Genomic DNA, 27,245 nt, shown 5'->3' with positions numbered 1-27,245 from the left:
AAATCTGAGGGCTGAGGGACCTGCCAGAGCAAATTTCAGGGGCACGCAGGGCTACAGCGGGAGGCAAAGATGGGGACTTCTGCTTGTGTGATCCAACCCTTTAAAGCAGGGGTCCACAACCCCCGGGCTGCGGACCGGTACCAGTCCGTGGCATGTTAGCAACCAGGCCGCAGTAGGGGTGTGCGAAACCCCCTTACCTTGGGTCTGTGGGGGTCCACAAGGGGGGAGGTGATCCGTCCCTCCCCTCCCCCCCGGAATCCTCGCTGGCCCTGGCCAGCTCCGCTCCGCGGCAAATCCATGGAGCTGCTGGCCAGCTCCAGCTGTTGGCGGACTTCCAGTCGCTGGGACGCAAATGGCGTCTCTGTTCTTCAAGTAATAGGCTACATAAATCTTTACATAGCTGATTACTGCAAAGAAAAGAGGCACAAATGGTGTCCGCTACTCAGACACCATTTGCATCCCAGCAGTCGGAAGTCCACCAGTGAAACCATCCCCCTGACAGTCCGTGGAAAAATTGTCTTCCACGAGACCGGTCCCTGGTGCCAAAAAGGTTGGGGACCGCTGCTTTAAAGGTATGAGCTTTACCATTTAAGCTGATTAACATATTCTAACATATTCTACTACTGTTAACATTCGGACAAGAATATAAGCTTGCAACTTTTAAGTTTGCTACCAAAGTAATCCTACCAGTCATAATTCACTCTAGCACATTTAAAACAATCATAAATCTAGGAATGTAGTATTATGTATTTCATGGACAATTGTAACTGATTCAGTGTGTTCATACACAATGGAGATATGTCTCAAGAAACTAGGGCCTAATCTACATAGGGAATTTACTGCAGTGCTACTGTGCCTCACACGTGGGTGTGACACTTGACATTACCCCCAATCTGTATCAGACCCAGGTTTCTTGCTGTAAAAACCGCATTTTCGCAAAATCCTTTTGTGACAGATTTTCCGGATACTGTGACTTCCATGCATTTTGGGACTCAGTGTGTCCTAACATTGCAGTACTATGCCAGGGGGAGTAGGAGTGGCTTTAGCGCTGTGAGGAGAAATGGAAAGTTGCATCAGCTAAGAATGGACCTGGCAGGAATGGAAGGAGTTAACCCTTCCTGTCGGCTTCACCCTCTGCTGACCATTGTTTTTTGTTTGTTTGTTAATTTGTACCTGCGCATCATGCATCATCGCACCTTCAAATAAACTTAATGAATGAGACAAATTCTCTCCTTTGTCTTTTTTATTTCTTTGCCTCAAGAAACAACTATCTGAAAATGTGCCAATAAACATGTCTCCTCAGAAGTAAATCACATTGTGTTCAATGAGGCTTAGTCCTGAGAAAGTCAGCACGTTGCTTTTGGAATGACTTTTAAAAAATCTCTACTTTTTTGCACCAAGTTTAATGGATGTTAAAAAAACAAAGGAAGAAAACTTGTTGATGATGTGTCATTCAGTCATGAGACTCTACCCACATATGTACAAAATAATGCGGTTTCTCCTGCTGACGTTTGCACAGTGACCGTGGTTTTTCGCCAGGTATGTGCCACATTAGCTGGCAATGTGTGCCATGGGAGGAGCAAATCCAAAATGATGAAAATCCACTTTTAAACTGAATGGCCTCAGAAAGCATATCCATGTAGATTGGGCCTAGGCTATTTAAAATATTAACAAGGATATTTATAGTCACTTATCACAGAAAAGGCAGTGGAGAAAAGATTAATATGAGCCTTCTCTTCATATACCAACCTCCTCCATAGGGATCAATGGGGATAAGCTGGAGTAGCCTAAAGGCAAGATGGTTTAACAACATAATGAGATGGTCAGCAGGATATTTTGACTTAGAATTCTGTTACCTTGAGCCACCGAAAAAGTAGAAGTGTACTAATGACTCATTTGACCTGGGAAGGGATGGCTGATGGTGTGATGGCACGATGATAATAATATGACTGCTGGTCCATGAAGCAATCCGTTGTTTGATGCTTCAGAAAAAGAAAAAAAAACAGAAGCGGAGAAAATTTTTAAGTATTAGTACATTATTCACCGGATGGGAACTTGAAGAGATTTATAAGCAAATACTCCTGAAGTTGTATTATTCAGCCTCACAAAGCAAACACGCTGATGTGTGTGTGTGTGTGTGTGTTTTATGCAACAAGTTATTAAAGCCTTGGTTTGAATGCCTTTTTAAATATGTTGTGGCACAAGTGCTTATTGGCACATTTCAGAAAGATAAACACGAGTGGTAGACTATTGCTAAAGCATTAAGATATTCTGAGAGAGGGATGGGGAGGGAAGGTACATCAAGGTGGTGGCCTATGTTTTCATGATTAAGTTCTAACTGGGCACCTCACTTTGAACTTTACTCTTGCAAGAAAAACAAAACCACTGGTGACAATGGAGACTTTTCCCCATCTAGCCAAGGGTTAATTTCAGGGTAGACCCAGGTTGGCTGAGCTTACCCACCACTTTTCTAGGGCGGACCCAAGCCTGCCTGTCACATTTGTCAGCACTGCTCCTTCCACCGGGGAATGGAAAAATGTAATTAGTTTCAATATAAGAAACCTAACTTTCACTCCTTTTCCTCTCCCTGTGCTTTCTATCTTTTCTTGTGCTGTACCTCCTCACTGCTTCAGGCGGTTTCAGTCCCCATGCCACCACCTTGGAAATCTGTCTGTCTCACTCTCATTTTTTGTGCTGTCCTACTCTCATTTTTTTCCACCCTCTATTTCACCCTTAAGACATCCTTTAAGGCTAGGAGCAGCTTTGGATATCAAGATAGAGGTTTGCACCCTGCTGTATTCAGCTTTTGTTTTGTTTTTTTTGCAACATTTATTACAGGCATTTTTGAATAATTCAAAAACAACACTTGCTTACACATATATTTTCTAGGGAACAGTTTAGAGTTTTTGGCAAACATGGCTTTTCTGTTCATTTAAACTTTGTTTTATCGTATTGAAATGATCATTTAAAAATGATTATTACATATCAGTAAGGCCCAACATGGTGAACAATATGCTGATTATTTGTTAAAGTAAGCATCTATTAGATACATCCCTGACAACAAATTTTTCTCAAGAGTTAAAAGACAGCTTCAACATTTTAATTTAATTTTGCAACTTCCTATGCTGACAGCTGCATAATCATATCCAGCAATACCATATTTCCCACAGCCAGGAAACTGCCAGACATCCCCCCTGCAAAAAAAATAAAAAAAATCCTTTCACTTTTATGCACTATCCACAGGTTAAGGGCCTACCCAAGAAATGCTCTCTGCCTGTTAAGCAAGCTACCTAGGGAAGTGGTGGGCTCTCCCATACTGCAGGCATTCAAGATGAAGTTGGACAGCCATCTGTCAGGGACGCTTTGACTTACTTTCCTGCACTGAGTAGGGGGTTGGACTCGATGGTCTTTTAGGCCCTTTCCAACCCTACTATTCTAAGATTCTATGAAATCAAAGTAAATTATAACCCCTGCCTGTAAGGCCCTTAAGCAAGACACCCTCCATGGCCTCCCTCCCTCAATGAATCTCACCATCATTGTCACCAGCTGCTATTTCTCCTCATCCTCTTACTCATCTTGCTTTCTTAACAGGCAGAGAACCAGTGAACAAGTAGGCAGTGACATCTACTGCACCTCCTCACTACCACTGTTGTCTGGGACAGAGTGAGAGACAAGTAAATAAGTAAGTTGCAGTGGTGAAAAGGAGGAGCCAGTCTGGGGGCTCTTCTTGATGGCCTCTGATAGGGTGTGGGTACTTGGCAGGTCCCCAACACTGCCTACCCTTGACACTGGCCCTAGCTCATTGTCTGGGTCTACACGCCCCACAATTTACAAACCTTAGCCATTGGGCCAGTTTCCCTGGAAGACTAAACTAAGATTTAGTGGTATGTGCATGCCCCTCTGTGAGCCCAAGCAAAGCCTCAGGCTCTTGCACTCCCCCGCTCAGCTCTACTTCCCACCACCACCACACGACCCAGAGGAAGGCTCCTGCTGAGTTTTATTTCACTCTCCCCAATCCTCTTGTTGCTACATAAAAATTAGGAATTGTGGTTTAAAAAAAATTCTGGTCAATTGCTAAACAAGCCAACAACAAACTGTAACTAGTTTGTCAAACAAGTTTGTTTTAAACCACAGTTCCTGGTTCGTACATAATGACAAGCTGGGAATTGGGGAAAGTGAAACTAAACTCAGCAGGAGTCTTCCGCTTGGCACTGCAGGAGGCGCTGCAGGAGGAGCGGAGGGAGGAGTACACAAGCTCAAAGCTTCACTCACATGTAATGCTAAATCCTGGCTTAGTGTTACATGTGCATGCAGCCAACATTTAGCATTCCACCAGGCACAATCAAAGTATGGCCCAAATCCTGAAAACCAAATGATCAAGAATTTAAGGGCAGCCTTGTCAGACTTGGTGCCCTCCAGATGTTTTGGACCAACTCCCATCAGCCCCAGCCAGCATGGCCAGTGGTCAGGAATGCTGAGAGTTGTAGTACAAAACATCGGCAGGGCACCAGGTTGGGGAAGCCTAACTTAAAAGATCTCCAGATGAGTCTGCTAACTCTGCAAACCAAGGCAGCATATCATATTTGCAAGCCCGTCAGGCACTTGAGAAACCTCCTGGCTGCTGTTTTTTTCCTGCCTTCCTGATTAATTCCAAAATGTAGGCAGTGAAGGGTCAAACAACTGAAGGGCCACAACACTTGACCAGCAGGCTTATTTATTTATTGTATTTTTAATCTGCCCAATAGCAAATGTTCTCTGGACAGATTACAAATGGCTTCACTCACTTTATTGAGTCACAAGTAGCACAGCGCTGCTTTAAGATTTCTGGGAATGTGGGGAGGGGAATTTTTCCACTCAGAAAATCTCTTGGTTCCTCCAACTGATCCTAGGTACTCTTCACCATGCCTCCACAGGTAGTTTTCCCATACATCTCTTCCTCATTCTCTATTCCAAATATTCTGAATTCTGCCAAAACTTTAGATGAGCTGTCAACTCCACATTGGAATAAATCAAGACAATCAAGCAAACATGTGCAGATTTTGCAGAATGCATTGTTGTGAGAATGGTGGGAAGGCGGCAACATACCCAAGCAGCACTTAAAGTGAAGCTCAGTCCGGCCTTCCTGTGTGGAAGTGGATAGTGAGCATGCAGGTATTGTAGGTAAATTCCAGAGTTGTCACAGGGTTCTGGAGTGGGTGGCCAGCACAGCCTCTTCTTACTGGTTGCTCCTGAAAGATGGAAAGAATAAAGCTTGCCATCTAGGGGGGTGTCTCCATGGTCGATTTCCTGCAAGCTGGCTCCGTTTGGAGGTTGTTTGGGGCACATGACGTCATGGCCACCCTGGAGCTTTTCGTGGAAAAAATGGATTTCCTGAGACTAAGTCCAATTTTTTTCCTTAAGTCGGGTTCTCCACGGTATAGTTGTTGTGTGCCCCAACCCCCACATTTACCTCAGGTATGCTAGACCTGCCCAGGGGTGTCCCTTTCACTATGATAATTTAAATTATCAATAATCAAGAGGTGTTTCCTGTCCCTTTGTTTCCCATCCCTGTGTTTACCAGCACAAAAATATGTGTCTATTCAGAAGTAACTCCCGTTGTGGTCAATGAGGCTTGTTCTCAAAATGCGTGCTTCCAAAGTTACTGAGATTCCCATGAATTGGAATAACCCATTTAGGAGCCTTAAAGCTATGCCAAAGCTGTGTGTTTTTGATGTTTGCTTCCTTGCTTTTTGGAAGTAATTAATTCACAGTTTCTACTACTTCCCTCTACTAGTTCATCTCAGACTGCTAGGATCCAGCTACAGCAGGCCTGGATAGCAAATCCTTGATATCTCCACCAACAGTATAATATACATTTCTTATACTTTAATACAATACAGAGCTGGGGGCAGCACAGCTACCATTTGCTTTCTTGACAGGCAGAGAACCATTGAGCAACTAGGCAATGGCATCTACTGCAGCTCCATTGTTGCATTGTTGACTGAGCTAGAGTGAGAGGTTGTAATGGTGAAGAGGAGGGAGCAACTCGAGTCGGCCCCTGCTAAGGTATGGGCCCTCAGCAGGTGCCCTTGACACTGGCCCTGTTGTCAGAACAAACTTTTTGACAAGGTGGTGGAAAGCAGGGGAATGTTGAGAACACGTGGAGAATTCAGAATTCTAACCAAGGGTATCATAGAATCATAGAATAGTAGGGTTGGAAGGGGCCTACAAGGCCATCGAGTCCAACCCCCTGCTCAATGCAGGAATCCAAGTCAGAGCATCCCTGACAAATGGCTGTCCAGCCTCGTCTTGAAGGCCTCCAGTGTGGGAGAGCCCACCACCTCCCCAGGTAATATGTTCCATTGTCGTATTGCTCTTACAGTCAGGAAGTTTTTCCTGATGTTCAGCCGGAATCTGGCTTCCTGTAACTTGAGCCCATTATTCCGTGTCCTGCACTCTGGGATGATTGAGAAGAAATCCTGGCCTTCCTCTCTGTGACAACCTTTCAAGAACTTGAAGAGTGCTATCATCTCTCCCCTCAGTCTTCTCTTCTCAAGGCTAAACATGCCCAGTTCTTTCAGTCTCTCTTCATAGGGCTTTGTTTCCAGTCCCCTGATCATCTTTGTTGCCCTCCTCTGAACCCTCTCCATGTTGGTAAACCAACATGATACAATTATTACTACAGTCAACAACCAATTTCATACCATTTTAATACATGTTCAGGCTGCTATGCCTCTCCTATAACATAATCTGGCCTGCATCTGCTCTGTATAATCCACACTGGGAATCTTGGTATGAACAACAGCATAACGTTCTCTTAGGAGGCTGCTGTATGGTGCAAACTAGTGAGGTAGATAGTGGATGGGGTGTGGTAAGGGGAAGATTTTCTGTTCCCATAGTTCTAGTTTCAAAAATTATGCTTGGAGAGACATCCTTCAAATACATATTTGACCAGAAAGGTCCTAAACAGTTTATTGCCTGAATTCTTTAGAGTCTGCCTTTCACCTGTGTTTTATTGAAAACTGTAAGATAAACTGACTATGAGTTCAGGTGTTTGCCTGGACCCTGTGTGGTAGAAGATGGTATGCCATGATGTAATGCAGCCTTCCCCAACCTGGTGCCCTCCTGATGTTTTGGATGTCAATTCCCATCAGCCCCAGCCAGCACGGCCAGTGGGCAGGAATCCTGGGTTCAAAACATTTGATGGGCACTGGCTTGGGGAAGGCTGATGTAATGTACATACCAAGCGTTCTCTGCAGACACCCGCCCTCACTGAGGCCCTGTGCACACGAGTTCTCGTGACCCTGCTGGGAAGGAACTGCAAAAGTGGACAATTGTGAGGAATGCCCAGTTTATAAATAAATGCTGACAGTTTGGGAAGGGGAGAAGCCAATGGCAGCTGGTCTCTCTGCTGAGCCATGGAGTGGGCCCCACTGTCCCATTATTCCCTCAGCTGCAGCTGGGTGGAAGGTCTGCTGACAGATGGTAGTTCAGGACAGTTGGTCCCAGGTGGGCCTAAGTAGGCCCCACTGTCCCACTTCTCCCTCTGCTGGAGCCAGGTGGAATTGCTACAAATAGATGATGAAAGTGCTGGTACAGGAGAAACCAATAATACAAGTTCTGTTCAGGGCCTAACAACTTGTAACATTAAAAGCATTTTTAACTGATGTGCTTAGAACTGTCCCCATCTCTTTCTTTAGAAAAAGGCAACTTCAGGGGATGGCAAATAGCACTTTCAGCAAGCAAATACCAGCTTCAAGGGGCATTTTTAAATGGAAAATCTCCCCCTGCCCACGACTCCAGGATCCTGATCAAGATCCCTGCCTCCACTGCAGATCTGTCCTCCCCCTCCAGCAGCTGCTGTTTCTAAAGAAGAAGTATTAGCTAATTCTAAGCACATTCTTTAAAAAGTTTTTAATGTAATTTGTAGTTTGGCTTTCAGGGAAGTTAGAAAATTTCAGGAAAATATCTGTTCAGGTTGCTGAGGCTTCCATGAAAACTGTCACAGCAAATGGTGTAAACTGTATTGTTAGTCATGAAATGGGTCTATAAACTAAGTGGTGTAACGTGCACTGATATGACATTTGATGGATGTACAAACTAAATCCACGCCCAGCCCAGTTCAGGAAGCACAGCATAGCAGGAAAAGCTAGTAAGAGGAAGGAGCATCATGGAGTTACTTCATGTCAGAGTCTTGTAACAATACTCCTTTCTTCCTTTTCCATGACTCATTTGCCTTGGGGTAAAAGTAAGAAATGTGGAGGTATTCATTTACATTGGATAAAACAGAAACATCAACCACAGAAAGCTATGGCTCAGACCATGCAATGTCCCCATGTAAAAAATTCCCATGTTAAGCAACAAATGCTAATCCATCTACAATTCTAGACGGATTCTTCAACATTTCCAGTATGAAGGCAATCAGCTTGCAGATAATGCAAAGAATGAATATATTTACCAGATATCAGGAAGACAAGGCCCAGTAACCTCCTTATATCCTAAAATCCTAAAAAATCAACAAGCATCTTATTGCATTTCTTTGGATGACATTCTGGCAAAAATCCTCAGGACACTTATCGAGTCCACCTCATAGGTATTAGTTGGATTTTCTTATGAGTAAACATGCTTGGGATTTTGACTTTTGTCATGTATGCTACTTCCTTGAATATTTGCTTGCTGGAAGGAAAAAGAAGCCACTCCTCTTTTCTTATATTCACTACACAGTCAGTTTAAGGGTTGCGTTAAGTTTAGCTCAGAAAGGACAGCTCATCACACCGGATAGACAAGCATGAAGTGTAAGTACATCCATAACAGGTGTATGCTATTATATATGTTTTGTTATAACTGGTCTTTGTACTTGCCTGAGTTTTCAGCAATAACTATGTAAGGGAAGGAGAGAGAGGAGTTACTCCCCTCTCCCACTTTGTGTGTGTGTGTGTGTGTGTGTGCACGCGTGCGCGTGCGCTCAAACCACAGATCTTAAGGTTGATCAATTTTCCCACAAGTCTTTCAAAGAAATTAAGATATTCAAATTTGGTATCTGTATAAAAAATAATTTCTCTTTCCTCCTTTTCTGACAGGCTTTAAAAAATTTCTGTCATCTTTGAAATGATATTCATATTACAAAAATCTGTCAAATCGATGATCTATCTTCACTTTTTTGTACCATGTGTACACCATTAATTTCCATAGACATAACATATATATGTACACTCGATTTTCTTTCTTTCCCCCCTTTTTCATGAAATCTAGTTTGTTTGTTTATTATATGCACTTATTTACTTCCCCATATTTCTGTTTATAAAAGCTAAGTTTCTGACAGGCATTTTCTCTCTGTAGGGATTACCTTGTCACAAAAATAATAATTGAGAGATGGTCACACTGTTTTCCTTCACACAGTTAAATGGATAAGTTTAGCTGTGTGAAATTTCTCTTACAGAAAAGTCTTGACAAATAGAGGAAGTACATTACAGGTTCTTACACCAGATGTAGCACTGTGATTAGTGCTTTTTTTGAAAAGCCAATGGAGACTTTTTCTTCTTTTTTTAACCCCCACACTGGGGAGGGGGTGCAATTTCAGGAAGCAAACAGGGGGCGGTTTAATTTTCTCTTCTCTGTGCTCGATGATCCCAGTCCAAACTGGGGCCACGCATACTTACTCTAGAGTATAAATAAACAAACAAACAAAAGACGAGCCTTAGGTAACGTAACATGTAATTTGGCTCCAAGTTTGTACAAACTAAAGGCTCTTAGATTGGTATGAGAAAGTGCTCAGAATGATGGACGTATGCAGATACCTTGATGACTTGCAGTGGAATATATAAACTACCACCATAGGACAAAAATGTGTCTGAAATGATATGAAGATGTATGATAAAGCAGTTGTGATATCTGGGCTGAAATCCCATCAGTATACACTGATGGCATACAGCTCCATGTCTCTTGTCCATCCATCATCTGATTCTGGGAAGGTGGTAAAAACTCTGAACTGGTTCTGGAACCAGTCTTGGTGTGGATGAGAGCAAACAAGTTGCAACTTAATCCAAGAAAACTAAATGTGCTATTGGTCAGGGACGCTGAAAGTTTGGGCGATGGTATACACTCTGTCCTACACAGGATTGTACTGCCCCTGAAGAGCCAAGCACAAACTGGGTGCTCCTGGACCCAGAATTTTCCTAGGATATCCAGGTGACATCAGTGGCAATAGCTCCAGTTTTCTGAAATCCAGAATTTGTTCACAGATAGATACTCAGTGAACTGATGGGGGACAGAACACCATCACATACACACATGTGCACACACACAATCACACAAAGAGACAATGTGAGTTGTTAATCAGCTCACTATAATAAGCACAGCCAGTATTTTATCAAACAACGCAACATGCATAAAATTACTACACTATAAACTTTACTTTGGTTGATTGTTTCCTTCCTCCTTGAGAGTTTGAAAGGTTTGAAAGGGAAAGTGGTGCTTAAACTGTTTATTCCCTAACATTTTTGCTTGTGAAATGATACTGTGTTTGTATGTGCTATAAGAAAAGCCTCAGGGACTACAAATTCAAGTAAAAATTGAGCTCCACAGGTTTACCATACCAGCAGTGATCTATATTCACTAAAGCAGCAGGTGGCATTTTACTCTAACAGCACAATCTATTCATATTTACTCAGAAGTCCCATTGTCCTCAATGGAATTTAGTGTTTAGGTAAGGGTGTTTAGGATTGCAGCCTTAATGTGTTTATAATGTCAGCTAATAATTCTTCCCATTAGCATATTAGGAGTTAATATTAATTACACATTTTCTCTTGAATTTGTCAGGAATATAGCTATTAATTATTGTCTATATGTTTCAGTGAACATATTAGCACCCATTAAACACATCTAACATTTCATCTCAAGATCACAAAATATCTCACTGCTATATTCCTAATCAAATGGGTTGATCCAAAGAGCTGCTGTGCAACAAATAACAGAAAACAATATTGGTCTCTAGCCTTCTAATGGCAATTCAGAAGGAGCTGATTCTGGAATAAATGCTGGCCCAGTAGTAATCATGAGTGCTGCTACACTGCCAAGAACCCCTTGCCGTGCCATAGTAAAGTGACTGATGCAACAGGAGTAGGACATTGATGGCCACTGATGGCCATCTTAAGTATGTTGAAAAGAAGGCAAAGCTGAAGGTTGCACTGGCAGGAGAAAGAATCAACCAATTCTGTCCACAGCTCCCATCGCAGACATAGGATGCTGCTGTTAGTTGTGAAAGTACAACTCATTTATTTATTTATTTATTTATTTATTACATTTATATCCCGCCTTTTTTCCTCCAAGGAACTCAAGGCGGCGTACATAATCCTCCTCATCCATTTTATCCTCACAACAACAACCCTGTGAGGTGGGTTGGGCTGAGAGTCTGTGACTGGCCCAAAGTCACCCAGTGAGCTTCCATGGCCGAGTGGGGACTAGAACCCGGATCTCCCGACTCTCAGTCCAGCACTCTAGCCACTACACCACACTGGCTGTCATTGTTTGCACCACTACACTGCCAAGCCAGTCTCTGCCCCAAAATGACTAGGCTATCAAACTTCTGGATTTATTTCTCTTCCAATCCTACAGCACATTGCTATGGGTCTGTTAAGAAGTCTTGTGAGAATATCAGTGTCTCTAGTTAGCTATGATAGGCTGCGCAGGTTGTTGATGACCACACACCACATTCTTCATGCTTCTCCCCACCCCACCCCACCCCACCCCACACACAACTGCTCATTCAAATGTTCTCTTTCCCCCTTCCCTTATATCAGTTCTATATCATCCCAGCAAATCAAGTATTTCTTCACTCAAGTCCCGCATTTTTAGACAATTTCAACATATGAAGCCATAGACAGAGAGTTAAGAGAGAGCATATTCACAGCATATACTTAACTGATTTGATAACCATTCCTTCTTTCTTTCCAGGGAATTCTGAAGACTCTAGTTTTGTGGGGAAGGGGCTAGGTGGGAAATGTTGATTCTAGATGGGCATACAACTGTTTTTTAAAATATTATGACAGCATTTATTGCCTGTCTGACCCAAATCACCCACTAAACTAGAACATTATTGACTGGGTTTTAAAAAATAGCCATGGGTGAATTGCAAAGCTGAGGTGATATGCCCCACACTCAATGTCACCACCCCATTTGGACACTGTGAAGGTGGGGTGGCGTTTCAGTGATTCACCCTTCCTACTGCTGGTGGTGCTGCTGTTTTTCATCAACGTCTCTTCCTAGAAGAGCTCTGAGGGAGAGAAGGGAGCATTCCTACTTGCTCTTGCTCTTACCCTTACTTTGGTATGGTTTCTTCAAGAAAATGCCATCAGAGAAAGAGCAGAACAAGGATTTTTTTAAAGAACTCTTGGCTTAGTTCTTGCTAATGGAAAGAATTATGCCTGTGTGCATACAAACAACTACATATTTGCAACTAAAACGTGCTCTTATAAACTAAACTGGAGGCATTCAAGATGAGGCTGGACAGCTATCTGACAGGGATGCTCTGAGTCTGACTTGGATTCCTGCATTGAGCAGGGGGTTGGACCTGATGGTCTTATAGGCCCCTTCCAACCCTACTATTCTATGATTCTATGACATTCAGAAAATGCCATTCAGTTTTTTGCCTCCTTCAACTCCCTTGGCATATAGTAATCATGGTGGATTCAGATTTCATCTCTTACCTGAGGGAGCTTCCAGACAGATGGCTCCTAACATTACCAGTCAAAGGACACAGTGCAGTTATTCCATCTTTTCCTCTTTAACATATTTTCTGTGCTAAGAAAAAAGATGGAAGAAGTGATGGGAAAACAGGGTTACAAGTGGAAGATGTCATCATCTAGACCAGGGGTGGGCAGAAGGTAGATCTCCAGATGTTTTGGACTTCAACCCCAACCATTCTTGACCATTGACCATGCTGGCAGGGGCTTCTGGGAGTTGAAGTCCAAAACTTTGAAGATCTAAATTCTGCCCATGCCTGATCTAGACCCCCTGTAAAAGTGTAGAGTGTTGGCAGCAGTGTTGGCTTCAGTTGGCACAGAGCCAGTATAGTCTAGCAATTTGTCTTAACTGCTCAGGGAAATCATGAGACAAGCATGGAGGATTGTAAGATGGTGTAATATTCAAGATCTCCACGTGTTAGATAGCTTGGAGAAGGAATTGTGGCTCCTCTGTCTTGAGAAGGCTAGACAATCCTGTGTCATTTTGTTTGTTGCATCTGGAAAACCTTTCCAGGGTTCACAGTCTGTGTTCTACTTTTCAGAAAAAAAGGAAATCTAGAAAGAGTTTATTCCACAGTACACAACTGAACTGTGATAAAACACAAGAGAAGTTTATCTAGATCAGGATCCTCGCAACAGTTCAACTAAGGTATCTATCACTGACATAGCATCTTATCTGGGAACAGAGGTGCCATGCTTCTCAACGTGTTTTGTATTTACTTTGTAAATAAAGTAAGTGCAGCCAGTATTTTGGCTGACACATACCTATACCCATTAATATACACCAGGGGTCCCCAACCTTTTGGACCTGTGGCCACATTTGGGAATTTGAGAAACTACTGTGGGCGCCACCACAAAATGGCTCCCATAGTGGATGTAGCAAGTCACATAATGGCTGCCGTAGGGGCTTGGCTAGTCAAGAAGTGGTGGGTAGGAGAGAAATAGCGAGGCTAGAGGCTGGGAAGGACAGGGAAATAGAGTTGCTTCCTGGGCTGCCCAATCTTCACCCATCCACATAGACATTTCCCCTTTGCATTCTCTCTCTTGCTCTCTCCGCTCCCAGCCTCTAGCCTCACTAATCTATTCCCCAACCCTTTTCTTTGCTATTTGTCTCCCTTCCCCACCCTAGCCTTCTCTCCGTACCTAGTCCCAAGCCTTGCTCTTTCTCTCCCTCTCATGCCTTTGTCTTGCTGTTTCTCTCCACTCCCAGCCTCTAGCCTCGCTATTTCTCTCCCACCTACTGCTTTACCTCACTGTTTCTTTTCCTGCCTAGCCTCTAGCCTGGCTCTTTCTCTCCCCTCTACCCCTTTGCCTTGCTTTCTCTTTCCTGCCCACTAAACAGCTGATCAGTGGAAGGTCCAGGAACAAGGAGAACCTGGTGCCCTAACATTTTTCTATTTTTTATTAAAATACATTTTTTGAAGGGGGCAGGGGATGAAGACCTGTGTGGGCACCGTGATGGGGAGCCCTTATATACATAAATCAATGGGCTGTGGGATAATCTTTTCCCCCGCATCACATGCTGATCCTGTTGCACCTTTCTCTCTCTCTCTCTCTCTCTCTCTCTCTCGCACACACACATACTCCTAACCCCAACCCTAACCCTACTCTTTCTCCTTTCTAAACATAGTTCTCACTTCCCCCCACAGTCCTAACCCCCAACTCTGCTCTTATCTCCCCCTTCCTAACCACTGTCCTCACACTCCCATGAAGGTACTCTTTCACCCATCACTTCTTTCCTCTTTGTCTCTGTCTCTCTACCTCTCTCCTCCCTTACACACACACACACACACACACACACACACACACACACAGCTCGTGGCAAGCCTTCTCTGCCAGAAGTGCAATAGAACAGAAGATTTATGGCACAGCTGAGTAAAGGTCTGGACTGTGGCTCCTACTAGTTTTGTGTTCACTGTGGGCATGTTCTTGCCATTGCACTTTATGCAAGGCAAAGGCATTGCCCACATCTGCTGCTTTAATTCTATGACTGTTACTATTAAGTATTCCTGGTGTATGCAGTGGTGGATGGCAGGGGTTATTTGAATGTTAATGGGTGCTAGAATTCCAGAGGGACCAGTCACCAGCCTCATGGCAGAGTAAACACTGCCATTAAAGTTTAATAATACCAAGGGAGGAGAGGAGGAAGATGAGTTGCCAGGAATAGCAGACCTGAATCATCCAGGATGTTCCTGCAGCTTCACATGGCCAGTGATAGCTCGCAGCAGGACTTCACAAAAAAGCATCAAAAATGGTGCATGAAAGGAAATGCCTTCCTGTCTACAATCAAAAGTAAGATTCAGCAAGGAGTCAGGAGAGCAGATGATATAAAACAGCTGTTGGAGACCAGAGGAGAAGACATTGTGTTTGGGATAGGGTAGGATGGCTGAGTGGAAGAGGAAGAACCCCAGCTGGAGCTGCAGTTTGTACTGAGTTTGGTACCTCACCATGATCTCATCCAAAGTCAACTCCTGCTTAATATTGCTGTAAGTCCAGCACCTTTTCTAAATCAATCAATCAATCAATCAATCAGTCAATCAGTTCTATCTTTCATGGGAACTTTACATGTTCCCACATTTATAATCAACATTTTTTTCTCTTTTGCTAGTACATCTTTTATGATCTTTAACGGATAGGTTTCTGTCACTTTGAAAAGCTACATCCTGGGTTATCAGTGGGTATATACCTCTGGATCCACATTTAGTATAAAGCGGGATATGACAGAATCTTGTTGTTGCTGTTGTTGGTATAAAGAAGTATATTATGGTAAACTGAGGATTGGGATCATACTGCTGTATCTGAAAACTAGGAGGAATATGAGAAAGAAATGGCTTCTGAGCTTTCAGGAAAAAAACTGACATCCTCTTTATAAAAAAAGTAGGTGCTAAGGGGCAAAGAATAAAGCAACCCCTTCAACCACATTTCTGTATGGAACATTGGCATGGTAGAGATTAGTGACATTTCTGCTTAAAACATAGAGAATGCATCATGTATTTTTGTGTGTGTGTGTGATGTCATAGGACCCAGGAAGCCCTGTAATTATAAATGGATCATGTTAGATACATGATACAAAGGACAGAGGCAAACTAATCTAATTGATTTCACAACAGGCACCACGAGCTTGTCAAGTGAATGGTTCTACATTAATTTTCATGAGAGTTGTGACACAGCAATAATGTTGTATCTCAAGCCCAGTTCATTAAGGAAAGCGCTCTGCTTAGAAAAGTGGTCTGTGAATACTTGGTATGCCTGCTTGTTGCAACGGGGAAGAGAAAGTCATCTTATGTCAAACATAACACTGAATATTATTTTCTCTCCCCCTCCCCTTGTTTTTGCAGCCCAAGTGGCATTCTCAAAATGAATGTCAGCCCCACTGAAGTAAAGTCTGTTCTGAAGAGTTTGGTGTACGTCTATGCACAAGAAAGGGAAAAGAAAGCATATCTTAATTTTACAAACCCATATATTGTGGAACAGGAGGAGATTGCCGCTTCTCTATACATCCTGATTATTGTTGGGTTTTTTGGCTTCCTCCTTTTCTCTCTGATGATCAGCAATATAGTTTCCAGGCAGCGGGAAAATTACATGGACTATCTATATCAAGAGAAATTTCCAGGAGATGGAAGACGGCCTTCCTGCAAAAGCACACTGGCTGCTGTTGACAAGAGTGCCATATCGGAGCCTAGCACTGCTGGGACTGATTGCTGCGCAACCGCATCTGAGGCTCCAAGCTTGGAATCAGTGCTAAGAAATGTATGAAAGTGCCCTTCATATGCAGCCTGGCGGCTTATTTTTAACTGTAGCTGGTTCTGTTGCCCACTGGAGCATGGGGCTCAAATTGTACCAGTCTGGACCCAGCGAGCCTCTTCGAGTGCAGCCTTCCCACTCACAGTGGATGAAAAGAGCCATATATTCCAGAGTGGCACAATGGCTTTCCTATTCCAGCCTGGAACTTTCCAATGAGAGATTGAAATCAAGCCCAAACTTGATGTGATCTTTATATCCTTGTTCAGCGTATGCTTTTATAGTGTCATCACTCATGGAGGAAGAAAGCCATTGCCCTCCTGGTGTTCCTCATTCTGCCCTTTAGAAGGCATTTGCTTGTCTAGCTGAGGCCTGTGGGCACTCTTCCTCTTTTTCTTCTTGATTTAGGGATTATTTATTTTTCTTAATGTTTAGCACCAATAACTATGCTTAATATGTAAAGATAAAGGCAGGCAACCAGATCTAGCAAGAGTCTCAGATACAAAGGGAAATGGACGAGCAAGACTATGTGAGAATCCAATTAATCTGAAGTCTACATTAAACTGAGGGCAGAATTAGACATTACAAGAAACATGAACTATTCCTCTTGCCCCCGCTTCATATACTGGCTGATGCTGGCAGGGGTGGGGAACACACCAGTAGTCAGGGTTAAGTTTTTACTAGGTGTTACAGGCAGAAAGTGATGGTGGGTACATGTCATGTTTGGCAGCAGCCCCACATTTCTTGTAATGTGTTCTTCCAACCTAAGAGAGCAATACTCTGGTCTCTAGGAGGGTGTCCCAGGGAAGATCTGCAGTACCCATAGGATACTGCAGATCTTCCCTTCCAAGGCTGGAGACAGAGGTGTGGCAGATCTCTACCCCTAACCCTTTGAAACACAAAGTATAATTAAGTTATGGGATTTGCTGGCATAAGATGTGGTACTAGCCACTGGCTTAGATGCCTATAAAAGATGCTTTAGATGCCATTCAAATGAGTTTAGGCAAGTTCATGGAGGACAGGTCTATCAATGGCTCTTAGTCGTGACAGCTAAATGGAATCTCCAGATTCAGAAGTGGTATAGAATCACAGGATATGATTCTATAGCACTTCTGAACCTGGAGATTCCATTTAGCTAGCATGACTTGGAAGGGAACTTGGAGGAGTCTCGGAGATCATCTAGTCTAACCCCCATATCAGTGCAGGCTCTGCACTGAAGGATGCAGCTACAGCATCCCTGACAGATGACCGTCCAGCCATATCTATATGTCTGGCACTGAATATCAGAGCTTTTCTACATGAGGCTCTTAATTACTATATCTACTTTCAGTTTCATCACAGAATTGAAATCCAAGCTCTCACAAAGAGCTTTTCCTTTCCTGCTTTTCTACTGCATAACCTCAAGGTGGAGCTGTGCTATAGCAGAATAGCTCAAATACACAAGGAGAAACAGCACCATTTTCCCCATTCTAAAATAATAATGCACTTTCCCCATTCTGAAAAAACAAAACAGGAAAGTGTTCTGAAAAACAGAAGCAAAAGTGGAGGATCACACCATCATCTAAAGAGCCTGTAAACAACTGCGAGTGAGGAATCGCAAGCACACAATACATGCCCCGTGTAGAAAAGTTCCCAGTTGCTGGCAAGGCGGAGGGGAGAGCAGGATCAAGTTATTTGTATTCGCACGATCTGCAGGTAAAGGAATATGGTTGGACATCTGTTGTATGACAAAGCATCTAATATTCACAAAATCCAGCATCAACACATATAAACACATGGACTCAGTTAATATGAAACCTTTAAGCTAAAGGCTGTCTTCAGAATAATACAAAAAAATACATTAAAAGATATGTGGATTTTAGTTTGAGAACCTGTCTGAAAGGATCTAGAGATATTTCTGCCTTCACTGATCTTTGTAAACTGCCAAGAGAGCTTCAGCTCTTGGGCAGTATAGAAATTTATTTATTTTTAATTTTATTTACTACAGTTCTATACCAATCAATAGCTGAAGCTCTCTGGGCGTTTCACAGTAAATGAAATGAAATGCAATAAATGAAATGAATGAATCTCTTAGTTTAAGTTGCCTGAAAATGTGTAAACATTTCAACACCTGTGCCACCTGAATAATACAATCACATCACATTCATAATGGAATGTTATAATGTTGATATAACCTGCCCACAGCAAAGTTGGGGGAAAGACTGAGCTGTGAAGAAAATTATTAAAGTGATTGATTTCTCAGATTATTGGTTTGTCATGACTTGTTCAGATTACTGTCCTCCCTGTACTTCCATAACAGTTATCAGCAAAGTGTGAACGTGAAACTGGATTTTATTCTTAATTGTATCCAGCACACTGAACTTTTTATTTGTGCAACACTACAGACTTAAGGGGTGCTTTTTATTTTGGTCAACATTTTCTATTCTGGAGAGGTATATAAGAACTATAGTAATAGGAGTCACATAACTTGCATAACAATGAGACAGCCAGTCAGGCAGATAAGTGGGACAGAGGTAGGTAAATCAAACCTGGATCTTTAATTTTTCAGGATCCAAATAGGGATCGAAATTCCATTCAGAAAGAACGACCTACCATAATTGGCTATATACTGAAGCTGTGCTAAACTGAAAGTGATGAGAACCCAGCATCCTATGTTGACAAATGACCAATCTTTTGTTTTTCATCTAAAATGGCACCATACAGAAGTGGCTATTACCTCCAGCCCAGTGTGCACTGGGAAACATAACTATCCTAGCAAATCCCCACAAGTCATCATCATTTATGCTCCAGTTATACGGAATATTTAAAAAAAACTGCCAGCCAGAGGCAGCCTTCCCTGGGTCGCTTCATCAGTTATTGGAAATATTGTTTCATCCTTACAAACAAATGTTGGACTTGCAAAAATTCTTGCCCATTGCTCCATGTTAAATACTGATACTTATAAACATATGAATGCTGCTCAGTTGAGAATTACCAAGGCATGGATGTGATTATGTATCTAATAAAGGAGCGGATTGTTCTAGGCAAAAGGAGAGTGCCAGGGAATTATGCAACTGAGCTTGACAGTGGTGCCAGAGCCTTATACTAGCCAAGCAGATTTAGCTGGAAGGCATTCATCAAATCCCTGGAAAGTTTATCCTAGTTTTAAAATCTGTTCACATTTAAATGGAGAGAAATAAGTATGAACAACAAAAGATTCATCACCTAACCCTCTCTGATCCAAGATTCATGCATGAAAGAAATGGAAAATGATTCAGGAGCTCGGAGAGAGATGGCTCACATATCCCAATATTGTCTCCTTTTGTCATCTGCTTCCCTTTGAAAGCCCCCAGACATCTAGAGACTTGGCAAGTTGGTTCCTTATTCAAGAGAGAAACCTAGCTATTAACTAGCCTGCAATGCCTGGGACTTGTTCTGGCCTATTGAATAACACATGCAATTGAAGGATATAGTCCGCTAATAGCTCTTCTCATCCATGCTCAAAATGCCTTTCTTAGTGGCTCACTCATTTTAGATATTAACACATAGCAATGAGAGAACAAGATTTAGCTGTGCTAAAAGATTGGGTTTTTCTCTAAATAAAGCAATTTGTTATTTTCTACAATTACACTCCATGATTTAGGGCGCAATCCTATGCATGTTTAGACAGAGAACTGGCTGGGGCATGCTGGGAGTTGTAGGCCTTTTCTCTGTCTAAACATGCATAGGATTGCGCCCTGCTGCCACCTAAAATCTGTGGATACATTGTTCAGTTTTTGTTTAGATGTGATTGAATAACACATGCAATGAAGTCCATTGTGAGATCATCACTGTCCTGGACATCATCAGAACTTTGTGTGCACTTCCATTTCACCTGGAAGTCCAAGATGTATCGCATTGTAAATCCACTTTTAAAGCACATCATCCACCGGAGTTCTCATGATGCTACTTCAAGGAAACACTGTCTGGGATATTTAAAAGCCCTAAGAACTCTGCAGTTTAATGGCTACAACACCATCTTTTTAGGAGAAACGGATCTTTCAGAAAGTCTAATAACAGGGGAAAAGGCTCCTCATGAAGATAGTCTCAACTGGCCTATATGGACAGTTGTACATGCTGGTAACAGCCAAGGATGGGTACCCTGGAGATACAGAGTGTTTCTAAGGAATGACTTACCCTTAGGCCAGCAAGAAGATATCTTTCAGGAATTCTGTGATTTTCTGTCAGTCACCTATGGGAAGTGTGCCATTGTGGTCAGAGAGAAAAGACCATCACGAGTAAAGGCTGAAGAGCCCAGTCAGGAGGTGGACATAACTGAACCAGAGTCTACTCCTCTCCCTTATTTATTGACCATCAAGTGCTATCCCAAAATCGCCAAGGCCACAGGTCATGAACTTCTCTCAGTGCCTTTCCCCTACAACTACCTTCACCCTATGGATGCTGCCTGGGCATCTTTGAAATGGTTTATTATCAATAACAGAAAGGAGTTTTCTCTGACCTCCTTGGAGAGGACCTACTCATACCAGTGCATCCTCTTCAGTGACTTGATTGAAAAAGGAATTGAAAAGATGACCCCAAATAAATGGAAGGTGGCAGTTAGCAAAGTGCGGAGATGGGAAAACTACTACTTGGATAAGTTTTCCTAACTTTCTCTAGGCCATTTGATTAAAAGTTGGCTAGTTGGTGTACTGAATCTGCAGGTTTATTCACCTTCTAAGTTATCATTCTAAATCAACAATAATAATTTTAAAAAGAACAATCTTAAGATGACTTTAAGCAACATGATGCTGGTTTATAAGTTTCATTTAAACTGAAGAATTTAATTCAGTTTAGCTGTGAGGCGGGCATATCTGCAGATGTGCACTCAGGGGAAGGGAGAACCAGAATGAATCTAGGACAAAAAGAGAAAGCAAGGGAGTAATCAGTATGTCAGTCCTAAACCTAATAGATTTACCTCCAGCTCTGTATTTGTGACATAGTGAATCTCAATCCGATTGGCTAAGGTGCTGGAGAGAAGAATGAGCGAAAACAGATTGGGAGGCAGGGAGTTTGGTTATCGTGTACATTATTTTCCTGACTTATGATTCTTTGACCTCTTTCCTGACATTCTCCTAGTCACTAGTCAGTCATTGCTAGGAAATAAAAGTAATCCTTTTCAGCGTGATCAAGAAGAGCTAGTGCTGCTAACTATAATAAGCTAACTATAATAATAACTAAGGCCTGGAGGTTTGCAGTCGAAATCTCAGTTCAGCAAGTGAGCTTTAGGCAAGCCTGTTTGAGCATAATGACAACTCAGAGTATTGGTCGAGTATGGGTTGTCACGGAATCATGGGTTGTTGTTAAGTGTGAACCCTGCACTATGGATAACTATGGGTTGTTAACCACAAACAACCCAGAGATCAGAACCCAATAACAAATCATAGGCTCTCCTTCTGGGTTGTTCATAGTTAAGAACCCATAGTTAAAGTATAATGCAGGGTTCGCACATAACCACAACCGATTCAACAACAACCCGTACGCAACCCATATTCTGGGTTGTCGTTATGGGCAAATCAGGTCATTCTCTCTCAGCCTCAGACCCCAAGTATAATGTTCAGACATAATACAGGCCTAACCTTCAGAGTTGTTGTAAAGATCATTAACATAATGTATATGAAACATGTCAAGAACTTGTGAAAAAGCTATATCAATACTTTTGGGGTGACAAATAGCCATTTAATTTTTAAAATAATTTATCTGAATGCAAAATCAAATAGCAAATGTAGTTAAGGACTAGCTACTTTTATTTATTTAAATTATTTTTATCCTGTTCCTCAGGCAAAATGCCTCCCAGAGTGGCTTACTAGTTCTTGTAAATAAAAATAAGGCAGCCTATGTAAGCCCATAGGCTTACAATCTAAAAAGACAAATCACATACAGAAAAAGGGATGGGAATGTAAGAGGAAGAAATTAAGTTATCTTTCAGCAGGTCTGGCAGAATGGCCGATTCCCTTCTCATATCCCTCTGTATAGTTTGCTGGAATGGTTGCTTGTGGCAACAGCTGAGGGAGGAAGAGCTGTCATGGAGGTGGTCTTTCAGAAAGGCTTTTTCACTTTATTGGGTGGGTATTCTAAGAAATTCGAAGTCTAAGAAATGCCTGATGTAAATCCTTAAGTTGTAAATCTGTTTCTGACAAGTCAGAGCATATGTGGTTGTGTTGTAGGGCTTGGCTGTAGATACTGGATCTTGTGGGGTGTTATGGGTGGAAGCTAGAAGCAGGCAGATATTGCAGCATATGGTAGGTTTCTGATATAAGGTGGTGCTAGTGAGTTGGATCCAGACAGAGTGATAGAGTAGACCTATTGAAATCAATGGAATTTAACTTAGTCATGACTAACTTCCTGATTTCATTGGATCTACTTTAAGTATGACTAAAGGTCTGGATTCAACCCTATATATCCATTTTGTAATCTCCATCACACCCAGAAAGTGATCCTGCTGCATTCTTGACTCCTGGGCTCAAGGAGAAGAGGCTCTTCCAAGAACTTTCAAGCAGGACTTCCAAGGACTTCCACCCCACCATCAACCTAAAACAGTCCACACAACAGGTTCACTGTGGTGGTTAGACAAGGGACATGCAGCGCACTCTTAAGCTTGTTGACTCAGAGTGTTCAGTGGGCTTACTCCCAGGAAAGTGTGCATATGAATGCAGCCTTAGTTTCCTTCCCATTCTGAAATATTACACATTTGGCATTTAGATCTATTTTATGGTTTTCAGACTCATTAGTTTTAGGGACGGGGCCATAAATTACAATCAGCCCAAATCCACCTCCATCCCTCCCACACACAGGTCTCTTTGCAGTTCATTTCCCAGTGTCCCCTCCTCCCTTCTCCATGCTTTATAGCACTTTTGTCTTTACTTCTACAGGTATCTCTACACCTCCACTTTTCTGTTCCCTTTTTTCTTTCGCCAGTGTTTCTCTGTGCTCCTCTGCCCTTATCTTTGCCATGTTTGGCAGCATCAGCACCTAAGCTTTCCACTCTCTCAGCAATTCACACAGTGGGTGGAGCAAGTGAGGTGTCCAGAATGGCTAACTGGCTACAACAGCCTGGAAAGTTTACTGTGAACTCTCATCAAGCAAACATAGTAATGCAGGCCTTCTCCCGTCCCTACTTAAACAAAGAGGGCACAATTGGCCCATGGGCCTTCTGTTGTGTGGGACTAACACAGGAGTAAGTCCTCCTTCAATTCAAGAACGCTTGCTCCCAAGCAAGAATAAGATCCCATTCCCAGCCAATCATATTTGCCTTACATTTAGCAAGACTTTCATCCTATCGTCTTGCAGTTCACCCTATTTCCACAGGATGGCAGTATATGAAATGTTAATATGCCACACACAACTTGTGTACTACTAAACATGGTATTCCTGTGTAGCAGTGTTTCTCTTGCAATTCCCAAGTTTGTTTGTTTTTTTAGAAGAGTAAGGCCTCTCCAACCTATAACTGAAACAAATAAATTGGATGGCAAAGATCATTTTTTTCCCTCTTAAGGGTGACAAGGAGAATAAGTCTTCTGGCCAATGACTTGCAGCAAAAGCCTGCATGTTTACTCGGATGTCTGTCCTGCTGTGTTCAAATGAGGCTTTCTCCTCATTTGCTTTCAAACTGTGGTGCTGGAGAAGACTCTTACGAGTCCCCTGGACTGCAAGGAGGTCAAATCAGTCCATCCTAAAGGAAAGCAACCCTGTCTGCTCATTGGAAGGACAGATACTGAAGCTGAAGCTCAAATATTTTGGCCACCTAAAATATTTGTTTTAAAAAAAAGAGAAAAGTCACTGGAAAAGACCCTGATGCTGGGAAAGATTGAAGGCAAAAGGAGAAGGGAACGGCAGAGGATGAGATGGCTAGATAGCATCACCGATGCAATGAATATAGACTTGAGCACACTCCGGGAGAGAACGCAGGACAGGAAGGCCTGGCGTGCTATGGTCCATGGGGTCACGAAGAGTCGGACACAACTGAACGACTGAACAATAACAGGTGCACACAGGACTGCAGCCTTAAATTATTAAAATTATAGACACAAGTTGCTAAATAAAGGGCAGCTAAATTTGCATATGTAGTTTTCAAACACGAGTTTGAAACACAATGTGGGGCAGGGGGGCGGGAATTATGCCTTTTCAACCAAATGTGAAATGCTGGGCTACATCCGATGCCAAAAGTAGTCAATGCAACTTCTTCCTCTCCTCTCCTTGTACCCTGCCCCCCGCAAATGTTCTCCACAGTGAGTCCCCCAATCCTCCAAAGCAGATTGGATTGGGGGTGCAGGGGCTGGGAAAATAAGTTCTGCCAGTGGTGTTCATTCTACTGGCAGACATACACCACTGGACACCACTGACTGGGGAACGCTAGGATTTGTAGAACTTTTTTCTGCCTAAATGTGCATAGGATTGCATATCCCCAAGTATTTGAAACCAGTGGAACCATCAAGACTAACTTAATGGGACTTATTCGTGAGCAACTTCAGCTATATCAGAGTACATAGGGGAAGGGAGGGAGCTTATCAACAATGCGATGTGGCTGCAAAAAAGGCAAATGCTCTTTTGGGCTGCATTAATAGAAGCATAGCTTCCAAATCCCAGGAAGTACTAGTTCTCCTCTACTCAGCACTGGTTAGGCCTCATCTGGAGTACTGTGCCCAGTTCTGGGCACCGCACTTTAAGAAGGAGAGGGTTCAGCTGGAGTGGTTCAGAGGAGGGCAACAAAGATGTTCAGGGGATTGGAAACAAAGCCCTATGAAGAGAGACTGAAAGAACTGGGCATGTTTAGCCTTGAGAAGAGAAGACTGAGGGGAGATATGATAGCGCTCTTCAAGTACTTGAAAGGTTGTCACAGAGAGGAAGGCCAGGATCTCTTCTCGATCATCCCAGAGTGCAGGACACGGAATAATGGGCTCAAGTTACAGGAAGCCAGATTCCGTCTGAACATCAGGAAAAACCTCCTGACTGTTAGAGCAATACGGCAATGGAACCAGTTACCTAGGGAGGTGGTGGGCTCACTGGAGGCATTCAAGATGAGTCTGGACAGCCATCTGTCAGGGATGCTCTGACTTGGATTCCTGCATTGAGCAGGGGGTTGGACTTGATGGTCTTATAGGCCCCTTCCAACCCTACTATTCTATGATTATCAAATTAACTTACAAATAAATATGACTTGGAGGTAAATATATGATCCATTTAATTATGAGATGCTTCCTCATAAGAAAATTTTAAACAGCCTCTTATCATGGCAACTTTACATGTAGAATTTCCAATGAGACACCAGATTTACAAAGGGAGCTTTTACTGTATAAACAGGTGACAAAAATATTCTTATTATATATAGAAAACAACAATAACAACCCCCAAACCATTCAACATATTGTTTAAGTAACTGTTGCTCTTGGAGAATTAACTTCTCTGACAGTGTTCAGTTTCACTGAAGTCTCCGATTCTCCCAAGAAAGGAATCCAAGTAGGATGCCAAATGGCTAACAATCTGCACACAAAACAGAAGTTACATTTTCAGTAGCTGATAAATACTGGTACAGAAATGAAATGAAATAATAGTAAAAAGTAATACCTACTGAAAGCAGTATGATAAAGGAAACATTTCTAAACTCCCTTCCTAAGTGTCACATCAGAGAAATGTGCATAACATTTCTTTTTTGCATTATATATTCAGGTTATTGTGTCATTGTATCATAACTCTAAAAGGTGTGGCTAGGTGATGGAAGGAGGTACAGCAATCTTTACAATGGAGTTTCCTTTCCTATATTAAGACCTCAAGATGAAACAGTTCAGATCTCACTGAAATGTAAACGCATTTCTTTGTATGAATTTGTTTTGCTTATCCTTTTGTTATCCATATAAGCGACTGGCATCCTTTTCCTGTTCTATAACTCCCATGTTTAGACTATATTTGTGCATTTCCTTTTTTGCTTCTTTGAATATGTTTTGTTGATATTGTAATTTAGATCTTATGCTGCTGTTTTAAAATCTGTTTTGTTTTCTTTCTGTTTTATTATCAGAAATTGGCAAACATAATGGTCTTTGAAAAGTAACCTAAGAAGGGACCAAAAGGCCATCCAAGTCCTGCCTCCTGTGTAAGGCAAAACCATCAACCACTTGCTCTCAAGTAGGTCAGCCTACACAATCATGATCACAATGTGTCTTAAGCAGGCAGCATGGGTATTACACACGCAAGGATGTAAAGCACGGGTGGGGAACCACTGGCCCACGGGCCAAATATGGCCATGGGGTTTCTCCATCTGGCCCAGCAGCTTCTTCCCCAGACCCTGTCCCCTCTCCCTGCAAGGAAAAGCTCTGATCTCTGTTCAGCTGCTGATCTGATAAGAGCTTTTCTGTGCTGGGGAGAGGGAAGGAGAGGGGGCAGGGGCTAGGGAGGATGCTGCTGAATGATTCAGTCCTGCTTGCTTCTGAGTAGACATGCTGCTCATGCTTGTCAGTAGATATGTAGACGCTTGGTATTTGGGCTGCTTTTGAAAGTGCTCCTGAGTGAACCAGTCTTGCTTACATGCAGAGCCTTGTCCAGCTTACTTGTGAGTAGGTTTAAAATAGGGAAGACTCCCATTTTGGCCCTGCACACTTTACCTTTGGCCCTGCACACAGATGGGTTGCAGCCCCAGAGACCTTTACCAGATTAGAATTTGGTCTTTGGACTAAAAACAGTTTCCCAACCCCTGATGTAAATGACAATACAAAAAGCCAAACACTCACAAGTAAACATACATAGGATTAAGCTGGAAATTCTACTCTCATTGCATTA

General features: G+C 42.5%; 2 protein-coding genes across 2 annotated transcripts in view; one reads left to right on the top strand and one right to left on the bottom strand.

Moving 5' to 3' along the window:
- Nucleotides 1-13,324: 13,324 nt before the first annotated feature.
- SMIM11 (small integral membrane protein 11) overlaps nucleotides 13,325-27,245 on the bottom strand; it is a 28,831-nt gene continuing 14,910 nt past the window's right edge. The window contains exon 4 of the mRNA XM_084843677.1: nucleotides 13,325-25,955. The gene's annotated coding sequence lies outside the window, so the exon portion shown is untranslated. The remainder of the gene's footprint in view (nucleotides 25,956-27,245) is intronic.
- On the top strand, nucleotides 20,327-21,175 carry C3H21orf140 (chromosome 3 C21orf140 homolog). The gene has a single exon (XM_084843676.1). The coding sequence runs from the start codon at nucleotides 20,327-20,329 to the stop codon at nucleotides 21,083-21,085; it is 759 nt and encodes a 252-aa protein (XP_084699802.1). The 3' UTR covers nucleotides 21,086-21,175.

This window comes from Heloderma suspectum, chromosome 3 (genome assembly GCF_057233095.1).
Source record: "Heloderma suspectum isolate Gila_16-S chromosome 3, 16-S_ref, whole genome shotgun sequence".
NCBI classification, from domain to species: Eukaryota; Metazoa; Chordata; class Lepidosauria; order Squamata; family Helodermatidae; genus Heloderma; species Heloderma suspectum.
This window is presented reverse-complemented; position numbering and strand designations above follow the sequence as displayed.